This window comes from Mirounga leonina, unplaced genomic scaffold, assembly GCF_011800145.1.
Source record: "Mirounga leonina isolate KUSES-001 unplaced genomic scaffold, KU_Mleo_1.0 Mir_104, whole genome shotgun sequence".
Lineage (NCBI taxonomy): Eukaryota > Metazoa > Chordata > Mammalia > Carnivora > Phocidae > Mirounga > Mirounga leonina.
Genome location: NW_023270231.1, coordinates 5,987,775 through 6,005,619, shown reverse-complemented (window position 1 = coordinate 6,005,619; position 17,845 = coordinate 5,987,775). Strand labels below are relative to the sequence as shown.

The window sequence follows — 17,845 nt, the reverse complement described above, 5'->3', positions numbered from 1 at the left end:
GAGGCCACCCCCTAAGATGTTAGTGCGCATGTGTAGATCGCCCGGAAACTACCGCAGTGGCTGCCGGGAGAGGGCGGAAAGCCAGGAAGTAAACATTGACGGATTGACTTCGTTTCTGTCGGGTGGTGTTGGGCTGGGTAAGGAAATGTGGGAATTTGGGGATCCGGAGGAGGTGAAGCTGGAAAGCTCCGGAAAATAGGCCGGAGTGCCTACTTAAGATTTTATTTATTTGTCAGAGAGAGCGCGTCTGCACGCACAAGCAGGGTGAGTGGCCCAAAGAGGGAGAAGCAGGGTCCATGCTGAGCAAGGAGCCCGATGGGGGCGTGGGGGTGCGGGGTACTGGATCCCAGAACCCTGGGATCATGACCTGAGTGGATAGTGATACTTCTTAGATACATCGTTACAGCAATGATGAATTCCAGGTCGAGGAAGGAACGGGGATTGGGGACCGAGAAGAAAGCCGCCGTCCTAGGCCTCAGACTCTGTAACTGAGGCTTAAGCTGTTGTGTGTTCTCGGTACTTTTTTTTTTTTTAAGGCCGGACCAGACCAGAAGTGTGTCTTTAACGGTTTTTAGAGTAAGAATTATCAGATGTTATTGGAGCTTCACTTCCCAGCTATTAGCCACTTGTGGCTCCTGAGCACTTGAAATATGGCTAGTCTGAATACGTGTAAAATCTGTATCAGATTTTAAAGACTTTATTTTTTCTTATGTTGCTTGCATGTTAAAATAATATGTTGGATATATTGGATTAAATTAAGATGTTGTAAAAGTAATTTTACCAGCTTCTTTTTACTATCTTAATATTAACTGGAACGCTTAAAGTGATGTATGAGGCTGACATATTTATCTTGGACAGCCTCGCATTGAAGGATTTTACGCTTGTGTAGTGGAATGTGACATGATCAGACTTGTGTTCTAAAAAAAATAACACTTGCAGTGTGGAGAACTGATTGGAAAGAAGGACAGGAGAGCAATAAGGAAGGAAAAGTAATAACATATTAAAATGGTAGCATTGAAAATAGAGAGAAGTAGATAAATTTGAATGCTATTCAGAAGGTGAAAAAAACAATACTTACTGATGAAATATTTATGGAGCTTAGCTGGAACACATATGTAAAGGTATGAGTGGTATTTTTCATTAAGAGAGGAAACAGTGAATGGAGACGACATTCCATGGAGAAGATCATGAGTTTGAATTAAGCTTTGTTGAGTTTAGGTGTCTCTGAGACCCTCTAAATGGAGATGCTGTGAAGTAAGCAGTTGGAATATATGTATCTGAAGCTCAGATAAAATATCTGGAGAGGAGAAATAAGTTGGAGAGCTAACAGTGGTATATTGTGGCTATTTAAGCCTTAGAAGTAGATGAGCTTGTCTACTGATGGAGTCCAGAGTGATGAAAGAGACTCTCTAGGACTGAGCCTTGTGGAATCCAAAATTAAATAACTAGACAGAAATAGATGAAGGCAGGAGCGGCAGGAGAGATTCAAGAAAAACCAAGAGATAATAGTGTCACTTAAGCCAAGAGATAAGAATGTTTCAAGAAGGGCCGCCTGGGTGGCTCAGTTGGTTGAGCGTCCATTCAGCTGATGTCATGCTCTTAGGGTCCTGGGATTGAGCCTCATGTCTGTCCAGGTTCCCCCTCAGCAGGGAGTCCACTTTTCTCCCTCCCTCTCCCTCTGCCCCCACCCCTCGCCTGTGCACGTGCTCTCTTTCCCTCTAAAATAAATAAATCTTGGGTCACCTGGGGTGGCTCAGTGAGTTAAGTGTCTGCCTTTGGCTTGGGTCATGATTCCAGGGTCCTGGGATAGAGCCCCATGTTGGGCTCCCTGCTCAGCGGGGAGTCTGCTTTTCCCTCTGCCCCTCTCCCTGCTCATTCTCCCCCTACACACACACACACAAATAAATAAATAAAATCTTTAAAATAAATTTTAAATGAAATATTTTTTAAAAAGGGAAGGAAAAGAACTGAAAAATACCTAGTGGATTTAGCACATTGATCATTGATAACTTAGTGGTAACTCTTCAGAGAGATAGGAGGTAGAAGCTAAATTAGAATGAGGAAGGAAATAGAAGATGGGAAAATAAAGGCAATGGGTATAGATAACTCTTAAGCCATTTCATCTTTAAGGAAAATAGGACACTGTTTACTCATGTAGGGTTAATGTGCTAGAAAAGTTTGAGACACATAGAGAAATTCTGGAGTATTAATGAGAGAAAGAGTCTTACGAAATTTTAAGTACACGTGTGTATGTTTCTCTCCATCTGTAAATTAGAGTTGAGGGAGGAACTGCAAACAGTATATAGAGACTTTTTGTAGAGGGGAAAGAGACCCTTCCTTCACAGATACTATAAGAACATATGAAATATTATGTATAAATGAGACTGCAGTATGTGTTATTAGGGTGTACTTTTGATAGTTTCACTGATGAAGGCCTGGTTTATACTAATATATATATATATATATTTTTTTTTTTTTTTTTTTTTTTCACAGAGGGGTCCAGATAACCATGTCAGCTGCAGCTGTGGATGCAGTTAATGCGGCCCCCCTGTCGGGGTCCAAAGAAATGAGTCTGGAGGAACCAAAGAAGATGACCAGAGAGGACTGGAGAAAGAAGAAGGAGCTAGAAGAACAGCGAAAACTGGGTAATGCTCCAGCAGAAGTTGATGAAGAAGGAAAGTAAGTACGTTCATTGTCTGCATGATCTGTTCATTCAAAATTCAAATTTATGTCTACTTAGTTTAGCAATTTCTCATCTTTTGCTTTGACAGGAAACTTATGTATTCTTTCTGTTTTTATTATTTTATCAAATTCATATATTAAGATTTAATAATAAAGTATCGAAGGGCTTCTAATGAACAGCAGTCATCGCTTTCAACTCTTCGCACTTCCTGTCCCACTCCGCAAAAGTGACTACTTTCAAATCTTTCTATTTTGAGTTTTTCCGGGTGATACCTCCACATCTCTAAATAATGTATCCACATCTCTAAATAATGTATCCACATCATTATTTTAATCAACTCTAGGCATCATTAGCTAGCTTCTTGCTCTTTTAAGATTTTTCTACTAGAATACATCCCTATCTTCCTTCTCTCTCTCCCGACTTCAGTTCTATCATTATTCTTAGTTGCTATATTGGAAATTTTTTCACTCTAAAATAAATTACTTTCCTTATTTTTAGGTGTGTGTTTTTGTTTGTTTTTACTGTATTACAGAGATATCGAGCATATTCTCTCTCCACCCTCCCACTGCACTATCTCTGTTCTTACAGTCTGTATAGGCTACCTTTGTAATTATAATACCAATCATTTTCAAACTTTATTCTTAAAATACATATATATTTTTTTAAATTACAGAGACATCAACCCTCATATACCTCAGTATATTTCTTCAGTGCCATGGTATATTGATCCATCAAAAAGACCTACTTTAAAGCACCAGAGACCACAACCAGAGAAACAAAAGCAGTACAGCTCATCTGGAGAATGGTACAAGAGGGGTGTAAAAGAGGTATGTGGACAACTTTTATATATCTCCTTGTAAAAATGGAGATTTTATTTTAAGAATTTTTCATCAAGTTATATCAGATTATATAACCTTTTACCTGGGATTAAAATTCACAATACATACTACTTCAGTTTCTGTGTTTTATAAGTTTTATGTTGCTACAGGACTTAAACTTTCTCGGGGCGCCTGGGTGGCTCAGTTGGTTAAGCGATTGCCTTAGGCTCAGGTCATGATCCCAGGGTCCTGGGATCGAGCCCTACATCAGCCTCCCTGCTCGGCGGGGGGCCTGCTTCTCCCTCTCCCTCTGTTGCTCCCCCTGCTAGTGCTCTCCTGCTCTCTTGTTCTGTCAAATAAATAAATAAAATCCTTAAAAAAAAAAAGAACTATTACTATAAAATAAAGTACTTGAACTTTCTCATTTATAAAAGTATGGAGACTAAGTAGTTTTTCTCTTAATGAGTAAATCCTTTCACTAGATAATATAGTAATGAGAGCCAAAATTATTTGTAACTTATTCAGAAGTAAAACATTTTGTTTGTATCCATTTATAGAATTCCATAACTACTAAGTACCGCAAGGGAGCATGTGAAAATTGTGGGGCCATGACACACAAAAAGAAAGACTGCTTTGAGGTAAGTTCACTTTTGAGAATTTTAGAAACTTGTCAGAAAGCCTCTTTCTTTTTTCCTGTCAAAGAGCTTAATTCTGTTTTTCTAAAATTACCTAAATTTTGGTACAAGTTAAATAAAAATTAATTTGAGTGAAATTAGTTTAGCACCATCAAAATTTTCTGCTGGGAGAGTAACTAATAATTGAACAGCCCATAAACTCCCATGATATGTTCATGCTTGCTTTGTAAAGGTCATCTGAAACTTTCCTCTAGGCTACAGGAACTTGGGAAAAGGTTTGATTTTATTCTATTTCCCAGAGACCTAGGCGAGTTGGAGCAAAATTTACAGGTACTAATATAGCTCCAGATGAACACGTCCAGCCTCAGCTGATGTTTGACTATGATGGGAAGAGGGATCGGTGGAATGGCTACAATCCAGAGGAACACATGAAAATTGTGGAAGAATATGCCAAAGTTGATCTGGTGAGCAAAGTTCCCTGCTTTCCCACACTCTTTAAAGAATGTATGTTTTGCTCTGTCATTGATTAAGCAACTCTGTTTTTCAAGTCTTCGAGCAATATAAAGATGGTGGCATTTTTATTATAGTAGTAGAAAGTCTGATGGAATAGTGAAAATAAAGCGTGCTAACCGTACTGGCAGTGATTTCTTCTTATTTGATACTTGTATTGTTTTTTACTTCCTGAGGTTGCATGAGAAATTGGAAGCATGAGAAGGATTAGCTATCTAAGGCTTTTGGTTTTTTAAGGTTATAAACTCTTTCCCAGCCCCACACACTGCATCTCGTCTGGGCCTATTTTACAGTTGTCTCACGTAGCATTTGAGAGAAGTGAAAGGAGACTAGAATGATGCATTTCAGAAAAATGAATTTTATTTTCATTCATCTTCAGTTTTTTTGGTTACGATTTTACCTACTCACCCCCATTCCTTAAAGTCCACAGTCACGCTGCCCTTTTTTTTTTCTTAAGTAGAGTTTACATTTAAAAATCATGGGATTTCACATAATGTAAATTTCATCTGTTCTTGAACAAAGAAATATATGATAATTTTGGGCCTGCCGGGCAGGCATCAGTCATCTGGGGTCAGGTGACAGCTGCCACTTTTGGACCGGGCTTGTTCTCTGCAGTTTCATCACTGGCACCGTTTGACTCAGTTTACATTAATGCGTAGTTGAAACAGGAGTTGATAACTCCTGTTTTTTAGAAATCATAGATCTAGAGCTACGAGAAATCTCAGAGAGAGGACCTTGTTTAGTGACCTTTCTGAAAACAATAAATATATTGATTTTAAGTATATAAAAATCCAATGTTCATTTGAATGTTGTAAAGTAAATTTCAAATGTTTCCTTTTTTGTTAGGCAAAACGAACACTGAAAGCCCAGAAACTCCAAGAAGAATTAGCCTCAGGAAAATTAGTGGAACAGGCTGTAAGTAATAAAAATGATCCATTAAAAAACTTCAAACTCGGGGCACCTGGGTGGCTCAGTCGTTAAGCATCTGCCTTCGGCTCAGGTCATGATCCCAGGGTCCTGGGATCGAGCCCCGCATTGGGCTCCCTGCTCGGCGGAGAGCCTGCTTCTCCCTCTCCCACTCTCCCTGCTTGTGTTCCCTCTCTCGCTGTCTCTCTCTCTGTCAAATAAATAAAATCTTAAAAAAAAAAAAAATTCAAACTCTTAGTAAACAAAAAATGAAAATCAAAACAAGAATTCATCTTATATCTCTCCAGTTAGAAAAGATTTAGGAAGACAGGAGTGCAATTGAGGGGAAAGACTAAAACTGGCACTTCTATACCTTGTGTCAAGGAACATACCTTGACACAATCATTTTAGAAAGACTATTGCCATAAGATATTTATATGCATTTTCTGGAATTAAATCAGTAGGTCCTTCCATCCTAAAGAATTTTCTAGTAATCAGAAAAAAAAAAGGTCACATATGCAAAATGTTCATTGTAATACTTTTTAAAATAGCAAGAAATTGAAATAGCTTAAATAGGAATAGGGAGTTGGTGAAGTAAACTGTCCTACATGTGCATGATAGAATGTTGCATAGCTCTTAAAATGGCTTTTATCAATACTTTGTAACAACAGTGAATAACACATTTAAATAACACATGAAAAAAATATTGTAATATCACATAGGAAAAAAATCAGAGTACTGATTCTCATTCACTGTAGAATTAGTAAATTTTTCTTTGTATTTTTACTAGTATTTTCTACATTTTCTATAATGACTAATAATTTTATAGCTGAGTAAAAATTTATCGTAAAGATGTATTGCAACCAATTTTTTATTCATGACAACTTAATAGTTAATGTATATTGTGCTTATTAAAAGTTTTCTTTTTACAAATTGATGGCACACATAAATAATAAGTTAAACATTTGGAGTTTAAATTCCTAAAAAAGACTCAGCAAGTACGAATTACAAACAGACCTAAGTAAATAATCACCAAGTGAGCAGTCACTGAGGCCACCTGGCAGGCAGGTTCACAGCACAGGTAAAGAGAGAGATGTTTATTACAGCTCTGCCCTTGGCCAGCTAGGGGGTCATAGAAAAAGTAATTTATTTCTCTGAGCCTCAGTTCATCATCTCAAATAGAGACAACACCACCTACCCCCCAGGAGGCCTAGCATCATATCAAATAGTAAATAAACACTTGGTAATTGGTAACTATTATTATTACCAACTCTGGAAAAAGGAAAACGGCCTGTTTCTATTATTCTAGTATACTCTCTGTTTGTTGTAAACACAGTCTAATTTATTTCGCCAGTAAGCATACTTAAATGTATACAGGGGACTGATGATTTTTGCACACTTCAGTACTTGGATATTAATATTAATTACATGTAGTAGAATAGTCTACTATAGAGATTGAACTTTCTGTATGGCAGTATAAATGTTTTTCTTGTTGTCTTAGCAATTTGTGGGAACAAAAACCATATTTCTGGGATGCCTGGCTGTTTCAGTCAGTAGAAAGTGCAACTCTTCATCTCGGGGTTGTGAGTTCAAACCCCACATTGGGTGTAGAGATTACTTAAAAAATAAAATTTAAAAAAAAAAGATATATTTTTTTGATGCTGAAAGTAATACATACTCAGTGAAAAAAGAGAAAGTTATAAAGAAGAAAGTAAGTGTCTCCTATGTTAACTATTAACCTTTTGAAATAGGCCTTTCCAGGTCCCACTCCACCTACCCACATAATATCTATATGTGTGTAATTATAATACAACATGTTTTTACATACTTATTTATCACCTACTCTTTCAATTAATATATAGTGCAGTGAGCTCATGTCATTGAGCTCTGTCATTAAATATAGACCTATTTTTATGTAAATTCACATGGTTCAAAACTCAAAGCAATTTAAGAAGATACGCAGTAAAAAGTCTCCCATCCTTGCCTCCATCTACCCTCTCTCTAAATGTCACCCCCCCCATAATCTGTTTTATTTTTCTTGTGGGATCCTTTCAGAGTTTCACAAACAAAAACAAATATATAATGTTATTCCCACCTTTCTCGCCCCCTTTTTTAAACAATAACAGCAAAAAAAAGGGTAGCAAATTATGTTTTTTTCTGCAAATTGGATAAAATCACTTTTAATGGATGTTTAGTGTTCAGTGAGTACACTAATTTATATAACCAATTGTCTATTATTAATTTGATTTTTCCCAGATTTTTGATGTTATTCAACACTGTAAATCACATTCTTGTACATACCTCTTTATATAATTGACATATTATTCTCTTAGGATAAATTCCTAATGTGTAATTGTTGATGCAATGAGTATTTTTATTTAAAATTTTGATGTCATATCACTTAGGCACCATTCAGGAAAGCTGTACAAATTTATGCCCCATCTATATTTATGTATCTCAATCATTGTGTTTGTATAGAGAGGATAGATATATTCATACACACTCATATTTCCACATTCCCCCACTCATGCTCTAAGGTACTCTTTTTAACCTTTGAAGCCTTTTAAAGGAACATGATAAAATGCTGACTACTTTGCTATAGGCCTTTTGTGTAGAGAAAATCCTGACCAATGCTAATGAAGGAAGGGTGTCTTTGTGATGAGGATCTCAGACTCTCCTTAAATTACAATATGGTGTCACTTGAGTAGATTCCTTCATTGCCTGAATTTTACAAAAGCTGTTTTGGCTCTAAAGATACTTATTACATGATCCTGGTAAGATGTTCTTTTTGATTTGATAGAAAATTCGTGAGGTTTAGCAAAAATGGTATATGCCTGAAGGTTAACTTATAAGAAATGAATATATATTGGGTACATTGGTCATTTTAATGTTCCTCTTACCTTTGTGTGATTATAATCCTATATCACTGAAAATTCTCTAGAAATTTTCTGGCTTTGTAGACAGTCTGATAAAATTATTCACAATAATATACTTGTATTCAGAACTTACATGCTGATTACAGTAAGAAGTACGAGGATTTGTTCAGTTAGATTTAAATTATATTATTTTACCTATGTATTTAAAGTGTTAAATAATCACTAGATTCAGTGGAGTAAAATTACAAATTCTTTTTCTTCTTGAATGATGCAGAATTCTCCAAAACACCAGTGGGGAGAAGAGGAACCAAACTCTCAGACGGTAATAAATATTTACCCTATCTGGGTACACATTAAATTTTTCAATTTCTGATGGGTAATAATAATAATAGCTTTAAGAAATATAAGTGAATAAGAGCTTGGTTACAGGGAAAGCAAGAACTAGATGTTGTTCTTTTTTTCTTATAATTTGTTTTTCCTTCTTTCCCCTTCCTTTAGGAAAAAGATCATAATAGTGAAGATGAGGATGAAGATAAATATGCAGATGATATTGACATGCCTGGACAGAACTTTGACTCTAAGAGACGAATTACTGTCCGGAATCTCAGGATTCGAGAAGATATTGCAAAAGTAAGCCTTGCCAACTTAACATACACATTCAAAAAATGTTTGTCTTCCCACCCCAAATTTTGTCTACTCATCTGGTATCTGGACAGTATATAGGTGATACAGGCCATTTTTCTCTTCGTCTATACCTCGGAAATGCATACACACATGGAATGATCATGATTAACTCCTTTGCTTAATCTGCTGAAATCTTTTGACAGAAATAAACATTAATGCAGCCTTAAAACATTTTCCCTTCTAGTATTTGCGGAATTTAGATCCAAATTCTGCTTACTACGATCCCAAAACTAGAGCGATGAGAGAGAATCCCTATGCCAACGCAGGAAAGAATCCAGATGAGTAAGTATCAAGTTAAATGTATAGATTTCAAGGTGGGGGAGGAGAGTTTTTAATCATAAAACTGAATCTGAGTTAAAATGAACATCATCTGTGGTTGGGTCAGAAAAGAATTAACTTTCCTTAAAGAAAAATTTGTTTTTTATTCATTTTTTATTTTTATTTTTATTTTTATTTTTATTTATTTATTTATTTTTTTTTTAACATTAGTCCAGCTTCATCTTTAATCACATTAATTCAGTAACATGTTATAATTGGAAGATGAAAGACTAGTGCTTTATTTACATAAATGATAAATGAGCAATTTCTGAATTGAAGCACATCAATACACACTGCATTGTCATGTTGACCTTACTGTCATTGAGGTCAGTAAATGTGTGACTCCTCAGAATACTATCCCATCAAAACCAGAGGCAAATCTCCAAGTCTCCAGGGATGTTTCCATTCACTCCTTTATCCTCTAGTCTGAGGCTAGCTGATGTTAGATAGATGGAATGCAATATTTGAAGTGGAGGGGAAAAAAGACCAGGCTTGGTGACCCACTGGGTGATACCTAGCATATACTGTTGCCTGCAGCTGGGAAGGGGGAGTTAACATACTAGAATTGGGCTAGAATTGACTCTTTTGCCACCACATTGTGCCTTTCTGCCAGGATATTACAACCCTGAAACTTCCAGAAAGTGGTCGCTTTTCTGTTCAGAGAGTAGCTGCTATTCTTTTCTTCGATCTCCTGTTGAGTTTGTAGGTGTTCAGAATGGTTTGATAACTATCTAGCTGAATTCCTGGGACCAGACGAAATTTCACAATTTGTTTTTTTTAATTTGCATTTACAGAGTGAGCTATGCAGGGGATAACTTCGTTAGATACACAGGAGACACCATTTCCATGGCTCAGACACAGTGTAAGTGTTTGCTCTATGTCAAGATATTTTATATCAGCTCAAAAGAAATTTGGAGGCATTTTTAAAAGCTTGTTTTCAAGAAGTATGCAATAAATGTAGCCAAGAACTCGTTAAGATGTTTTTGATTATAGTGTTTGCTTGGGAAGCCTATGACAAGGGATCTGAAGTGCATCTGCAGGCTGATCCTACAAAACTAGAGCTGTTGTACAAGTCTTTCAAAGTCAAAAAAGAAGACTTCAAAGAACAGCAGAAAGAGAGCATCTTGGAAAAGGTAATTTTGACCAAAATGCTAAAAAAAAGAATGCTCATTAAAGAGAAGTGACCAGGTAATGAACATTTGATTTACATTTGGAATACAACACACAGAGTCCCTTTTAATTTGTTAGGAATAGTCCTACCCTCCCATTGATTTAATCATATACATTATTGGTATAGCTGTATCAGGAAGCTTTTGCAGCAAAACAAACCATGGAAAAAATTAGTAGCTTAAAATAAACTTTTTTTTTTTAAGATTTTATTTATTTGCCAGAGAGAGACACAGCGAGAGAGGGAACACAAGCAGGGGAAGTGGGAGAAGGAGAAGCAGGCTTCCCGCTGAGCAGGGAGCCCAATGCGGGGCTCGATCCCAGGACCCTGGGATCATGACCTGAGCCGAAGGCAGACGCTTAACGACTGAGCCACCCAGGAGCCTCTTAAAATAAACATTTGTTATTTCTCATGATTTTGTATGTCAGCTGGGTCTCCTGGTCTGGGCCTGCCCATGTGAAGCTGGATGATCCAAAAGGGCCTCATTCTAGTCTCTAGCAGTTAGCAGGTTAATTATCCTAAGAGGCCTCATCTGAAACAGCTCATCTCTGCCCCATGTTGGCTCTCATCCTGTGGTAGGCTAGTCCAGCATCAGCAGGCATTCTCAGGGTAGCAAACACTGGTAACAAAAAGTATGTCCCAAGTACAAGTGCTTTTCAGGGCTTTGCTTGCATCACATTTGCCACTTTCCCACAGGCCCAGATTCAGAGGGTAACTGGTAACAACAAGTAACATGGCCAGGCCCAGATTCAGAGGGTGGAGAAACTGTCTCTTGAGGGGAAGAGTAGCAAAGTCATGTGGCAAATGGGCATGCATACAAGAATAAGAGGAATTGATGGCCATTTTGTAATCTACATAACAGATGAATAGCAACTGGAGACATCTTTTATTTCCCTATAAAAATTTTATGGCTTTTTTTTTTTTTTACTGTATTTTGTATAACAAAGGCCATAATGAATATTCTTTTAATGATTCTGATTAGAAATAGACCCATCAGTAGAGATTTGAGTGCAAATCTTTGCTGTAAAATATATTTAATAATGTTCAATGTTCTTTTAGTATGGTGGCCAAGAACACTTGGATGCCCCTCCAGCTGAATTGCTTTTAGCTCAGACTGAAGATTATGTGGAGTATTCAAGGCATGGGACAGTCATCAAAGGACAGGAGCGGGCTGTCGCCTGCTCTAAATATGAGGAGGACGTGAAGATCCACAATCACACAGTATGTGCTAAACCAGAACCATTTGGTGTCCTTGTTAGCATTTTGCTCTGGGTTATATTTTCTTATTACAACTTCATTAGCAAGTCGTTGTGCTTGTTTTCTTTTTTTTTTTTTACATTTTAATTTTGTTTTACGAAATTTTTCCAAAAATACAAAAAATGTGAAAGAATACTATTATGTTCACCCACATACCCACTACCTAGATTAAGAAATTTTTTGCATGTTGCCATATATGCTTTGTCTGGAGCATGTGTGTGTTAGATAGATGGAATGCAATATTTGAAGTGAATATATGTATGCATGTGAATATATGTATAAAATTTATATTTGTATTTTTTTTTAACTAAAACATTTGAAAATCACAGATACGATATTTCACCCACAGAAACTGTATCATGTAACTCCTAAAATTAAAGATATTCCCTACCATAACTATATTAACATTGTCACACTTTTAAAAAATTGACATGACTCCTTAATATCATCTAATCTCTAGTTCTTAATCACATTATTAAAGTATACACAAAAATGCCTTTAAATAGGTGGTTTGTTTTTGTTTTGAGTCAGAATCCATTCAGAGTTCATTTTGGTTGTTAAGTCTCTTTTTCTCTATCTCCCCTTTTTCATGACAGCTTAAGAGTTTCAAGACAGTTTAAGAGTTTAAACAGATCAGGCCAGTTATTTTGTAAACGTGTCATATTCTGTGATTTTCTGATTCCTAGTGATACTATACAATTTATTCCTTTATCTTCTACATTTTCCTATAAACAGGAATTCAGAGCTAAAGACTTGATTAGTTATAAGTTCAGTATTTTGACAAGAACATACGTAATGCAGAATTCATAATTCATACTTTTTTATGATGTATTCTGCATCACATCATAAAACATATGTTATTTCTATACTCTTGAAGTACTCAAACTACAGTTGTCTAAGTTGGATCAAAAACTGAACTACCTATAGGAGCCAGGCCAGTAATTGTATATGAGCGAAGTGAGCCAGGCACATTGTACAAACAAGGGAGCACAAACCCTTCTAAAAGGGGCATCCACTGGTCAGCAACAGCCAGTTCTTTCCAAGTGGGATTGTGGGCCCAGAATTTCCCAGTTCTTCTTAATTTTTGAAGAGAAGTCAGATAATCCTAAATTTTTTTACAGTTTTAGGAATGGAATGTGAGACCATTATAATCTAATGGCTGCTTCTTACACTTGAGGTCAAACCACCCTTTCCCTGTTAGCTAGCCCTGGAATCCCCATAATTTTCCTCCCAAATTACCGTTTAAAGGGCTGTATTATTTTGTACTCATCTCAACAGTAAATGAGAGTCCCCAGTTTCAGATTCCTCTTTAAGTAACAACTCTCTCTGCAGCATATCTGGGGATCTTACTGGAAAGAAGGCCGATGGGGATACAAATGCTGTCACTCTTTTTTCAAGTATTCCTATTGCACTGGAGAAGCCGGCAAGGAGATTGCTGTAAGTAATTGTCTTCTAGTTCTTAAACTGTAAAACAGCCAAAGCTCTTAAGTCAAAATCTATAGGAAATATTGTCTCATGTTTCAAATTTTAACTTTTTCTTCAATGATGGTAACTATGATACTCAAGTCAAATTACATATATTTTCCCACAGAATTCAGAGGAATGTATTATAAATGATATAACCGGAGAAGAATCTGTGAAAAAACCTCAGACCCTCATGGAGGTAAGTCTATAATCATTTGTCCTGAATTAAGTCCTGGAATGCTGACTTTAAAATTTACACCAGAGCTTTGTTTTTGCATTAATAACACTGTAGATTTCAATTCTTCCTGTCAGATGCATCAGGAAAAACTAAAAGAAGATAAGAAGAAGAAGAAGAAGAAGAAAAAGAAGCATCGAAAGAGCAGTTCAGATAGTGATGATGAAGAAAAGAAACACGAAAAATTGAAAAAGGTACTTTGTGAATTCTAAATAGTCAAAGTGATGACAGTATTCTTTATTTGTAGCAACTATAAGAAATTATCTAGTCCTATCCCTAAGATCATTTTAAAAATGAGGAAACAAGCCCCAAGTCTGGGTGATTTGTTTAGGTTACCTTGTATCAGGTCTAGAATGCAAATGGAGATTTTTGTGTGTCTCAGTATTGCCTTCTTCTTGGAATGTTTGATAAATATCACTAACGTACAGAAGAAATGTGTTTTGTAAAGCTGTTATTTTAGAGTTATTGACTGCCCAGAAAGAATTGCCTTTTAGCTCTATAATTTGTAAATTTCAGCAAGTCTTTGGGAAAAGTCAGAATTGTAGTTTCCACCAGAAGCATCAGTTGTGGACTTCTGTTAGTAAAATGAATCTCACTGAATCTTTGTTATTAAGTAAAATTTTTTTAACATTGAAAATGTGGTAGAATGTTTTGTGCTACATGAAAATATTGTATCAGCCAAATAGTGATTAGTTACAGCTCGTCAGTAGAAGGGCTGATGCTCAAGCTCTTTCAGACGATCTAGGTTTTTGATATAGCAATTTATATTCAGTGGGGTCTTTTGGTATTCTGCTACTTTAGAACAGAAGAGATCTGATGTAGAGCTGTGGTACTCATGTTTTCCCTCTCACTGTAGGCACTGAATGCAGAGGAGGCCCGCCTTCTTCATGTCAAGGAGATCATGCAGATTGATGAGAGGAAGCGGCCTTACAATAGCATATATGAAACTCGGGAACCCACTGAAGAGGAAATGGAGGCCTATAGAATGAAACGTCAGAGACCAGATGACCCCATGGCTTCCTTCCTTGGGCAGTAGTAACTAGTTATAGACAGTCACCCAAGGTAGACACAGCTGATACATTGTTTTCAGCTTCTCGCTGATGATTGTAGGTGGAAAAACCCTTGCTGCCTACTTTAATAAAGACTCGGGAAGTCTCATAGCAAATTCATTTCTTTACAAACTGAAGAAACAAAGAAGAAAAAGAGGAAGTACATTAAGTGGTATTAAGATTTTATTTCCAGTTTTATATTAGGTGATGTGGAAAGAGGCCTTGGCTCTCTACCTAGCAAGAACATCTTCTCAACATTTATTAAGTCTCAAACTTTATTTCCTCAATTCTTATGGCCCTTTATCTAGTGTTAGCACACATTTTAAAGGCAGATGAGTTACTCTTTCTCAAAATCACAGTTTCATTTTTTCAAATTACTAGTAACTATAATTGTAGTTATTTGAGTATCATTTGTTTTTGCCTTCTAAGGTTTCCCTGGTTTAAAGCTAAAAAAAATTACTCTATGTTGGGTGTTGAGTTACTGAAAGGAAATCTGTAGAACATATGAATGACTTTATCCCCCATGTCAATCTGTATAGTAATAATTCTGTTTTCTACTTGGTTATAAAATTTTTATTTTTAAAACATTTCCTTGGGGCGCCTGGGTGGCTCAGTTGGTTAAGCGACTGGCTTCGGCTCAGGTCATGATCCTGGAGTCCCTGGATCGAGTCCCGCATCGGGCTCCCTGCTCGGCAGGGAGCCTGCTTCTGCCTCTGACCCTCCCCCCTCTCATGTGCTCTCTCTCTCATTCTCTCTGTCTCAAATAAATAAATAAAATCTTTAAAAAAAATAAATAAATAAAAATAAAACATTTCCTTGTACTTTACACCCAGAACTAAATGGATTAGCCTTTGAATGGAAAAAATAACTATTTTGTTATCTTTGAGTCACTGTTGATTGATCAGTACTAGGTCTTTTACCATTCTGGACATGAGCCTTTAGACACAGAAACTCTTTCCTCTATCATAGAGAATATGGTTTGTGATACTATTTGTTGTTTTAATTGTGATTGCCTTTATGTAATTATCATGAATATTAAATTTTAAAAGATTGTAGAATATCCATTGTACCTAATCTTTATAGCAAGAAGGTGTCTTTTTGTAAAAATTGCAGAAAGCAAAACCTGAAGTTGAAGGTTTCTTCAAAGAATTATAAGGATAGCTTATAGGGCTATTAATAACTGAGACTGCCATGATCCTCAGGCCTCTCCTAAGAACATTGTGAAGATAATACAGTGAGAGTGGGATCAATGAAAACAGCCTGTTTCAAACACCTGACATAAGTACATTGGCTTTTAAGAGCTCACTGGCTTCTAAGCTACCAAAACCCACTAGGATACTGCATTAAGTTACCATCTTAAGAAATTGTGCTGGGGCGCCTGGGTGGTTCAGTTGGTTAAGCGACTGCCTTCAGCTCAGGTCATGATCCCAGGGTCCTGGGATCGAGTCCCGCATCGGGCTCCCTGCTCTGCGGGGAGCCTGCTTCTCCCTCTCCCACTCCCCCTGCTTGTGTTCCCTCTCTCGCTGTGTCTCTCTCTGTCAAATAAATAAATAAAATCTTTTAAAAAAAAAAAAATTGTGCTGGTGAGTGAGTAACAAATTGTCAGGTACTATGCACATAGTATCTAGATTCAGACTAGTGCCAAATTAAAACAGCAATGCAAACAAAGCTCATTCTTACCTATTTCAAGAAAGTGAATGACTTAACGTTTTCATATTCCTACCTTAACATGGAGTGGTTCAACATAAAGTCTGACATTGATGTCTATTTTGTATTTTATTTATCTTTTGTTAATAAAGATAAAATTGAGAAAACAGTGGTTTGTAGTAGTATTTCAAATATTTGGCAGAAAAATAAGTTATGGGACTGGCAGGGGTTTTGAATTAGAAAATTTCAGGATCTTTAACAAAAAAATGTGTCAACTTTTCTGGTTCTCTGTTCCCTCTTCTGTGAAACCTAATTTACTGATTTTAGGAAGAACTCTGTAATGTCTTATTTCTGCTTCATTTTGGAAAACAAAGATAATACCTGGAACACTGTTCATTATGTGAACTTTGATTTTATTATCTCAATAATAGCTGCCTTTTGAGTGCTGAAACCATGTACTGTAATTTTTGTATGTTATCTCTGCAAAAGAACTTTATAAGGTAATGGATAATACCCCTATTTTACAATAAGCACATGGGCTTAATAAGTCCATGTAGCTTGCTCAAGTCCTGACAAGTTAAAAGTGTTAGGGCCAGGACATAAAGCCAAGTATCTTTGACTCTTAAAGCCTACTCCTTTCTCTAGTATTTAAGACCCTGCTTTCTGGACTAGAAGACTGGTCTTTTGCAATTTCTTTGGACAGAAACTTTAAGCAGGCCTCAGTCTACCAGGTTCACCCTCAACACCGGAAAATGATGCATCTGTCCCACATCCTTTTTTTTTTTTAAGATTTTATTTATTTGTCAGAGAGAGACACAGCAAGAAAGGGAACACAAGCAGGAGGAGTGGGAGAGGGAGAAGCAGGCTTCCCACGGAGCTGGGAGCCCGATGCGGGGCTCGATCCCAGGACCCTGGGACCATGACCTGAGCTGAAGGCAGACGCTTAACGACTGAGCCACCCAGGCGCCCCTGTCCCACATTCTTTGATACTACTCCTTTCCCCCACGTTGTGGGATGCTTCTAACAAGACTATACAAAAATGAATAAATCGTTCTTTAAGTTTGTAACAATTCTGGAAGTAAATACCCCCCACACAGAAAGGAGGTCTATGCTCGAGTTTCTACTTTCTACTTTGGGATTTTTCCTCTAAAATCTCTCCAATATGGGTTTATAACTTTAAGATCATGTTAAAACGAATTTTAAATAAAATTGAAGTTTTTCTCTAAAATAAGTGATTCTGAGGAAATTCATCCACACGCTCTAATTTATGGAAAGAGATAGTCTGCACAGACATGAAGACGCAAGCTCTAGAAGCTCGTCTCCACTGTGAGTATCTTCATGGAGTTTACAGCCTTTCGCATTTGCCTCAGTGTTTAACTTGGAAGTACAATGAGCTTCCTTCTCTTTACTCCTTGATCACACATAGAAAATGCTAATTATTAGGGTATTACAAAATTTATTTCGGTGCTCTGAAGAACTATGTGGACTTTACCATACCTTCCATTCCTTGGATTCTACGATTCTTCCTTCCCGGCCGACACAAAAGAAACCTCCCCGCTCCACGTATTCAATTAAAAAAAAAAAAAAAAAAAATT

At 36.8% G+C, this 17,845-nt stretch overlaps 2 protein-coding genes across 3 annotated transcripts in view; one reads left to right on the top strand and one right to left on the bottom strand.

Moving 5' to 3' along the window:
* Nucleotides 1–17,766, bottom strand: part of PTTG1 (PTTG1 regulator of sister chromatid separation, securin) — a 28,261-nt gene extending 10,495 nt beyond the window's left edge. The window contains exon 1 of the mRNA XM_035013710.1: nucleotides 17,748–17,766. The gene's annotated coding sequence lies outside the window, so the exon portion shown is untranslated. The remainder of the gene's footprint in view (nucleotides 1–17,747) is intronic.
* SLU7 (SLU7 homolog, splicing factor) lies at nucleotides 38–14,708 on the top strand. Of its 2 annotated transcripts, none has more exons than XM_035013674.1 (16): nucleotides 38–137; nucleotides 2,494–2,679; nucleotides 3,357–3,510; nucleotides 4,059–4,139; nucleotides 4,436–4,600; nucleotides 5,493–5,561; nucleotides 8,703–8,750; nucleotides 8,927–9,058; nucleotides 9,297–9,394; nucleotides 10,225–10,292; nucleotides 10,424–10,563; nucleotides 11,658–11,819; nucleotides 13,188–13,292; nucleotides 13,447–13,518; nucleotides 13,632–13,748; nucleotides 14,411–14,708. In XM_035013674.1, the coding sequence occupies exons 2-16, from the start codon at nucleotides 2,510–2,512 to the stop codon at nucleotides 14,588–14,590; spliced, it is 1,761 nt and encodes a 586-aa protein (XP_034869565.1). In that variant the 5' UTR covers nucleotides 38–137; nucleotides 2,494–2,509; the 3' UTR covers nucleotides 14,591–14,708. The 2 variants fall into 2 exon arrangements, with proteins under 2 accessions (XP_034869565.1, XP_034869555.1); XM_035013664.1 differs by having other exon boundaries at nucleotides 38–264.
* Nucleotides 17,767–17,845: the final 79 nt, after the last annotated feature.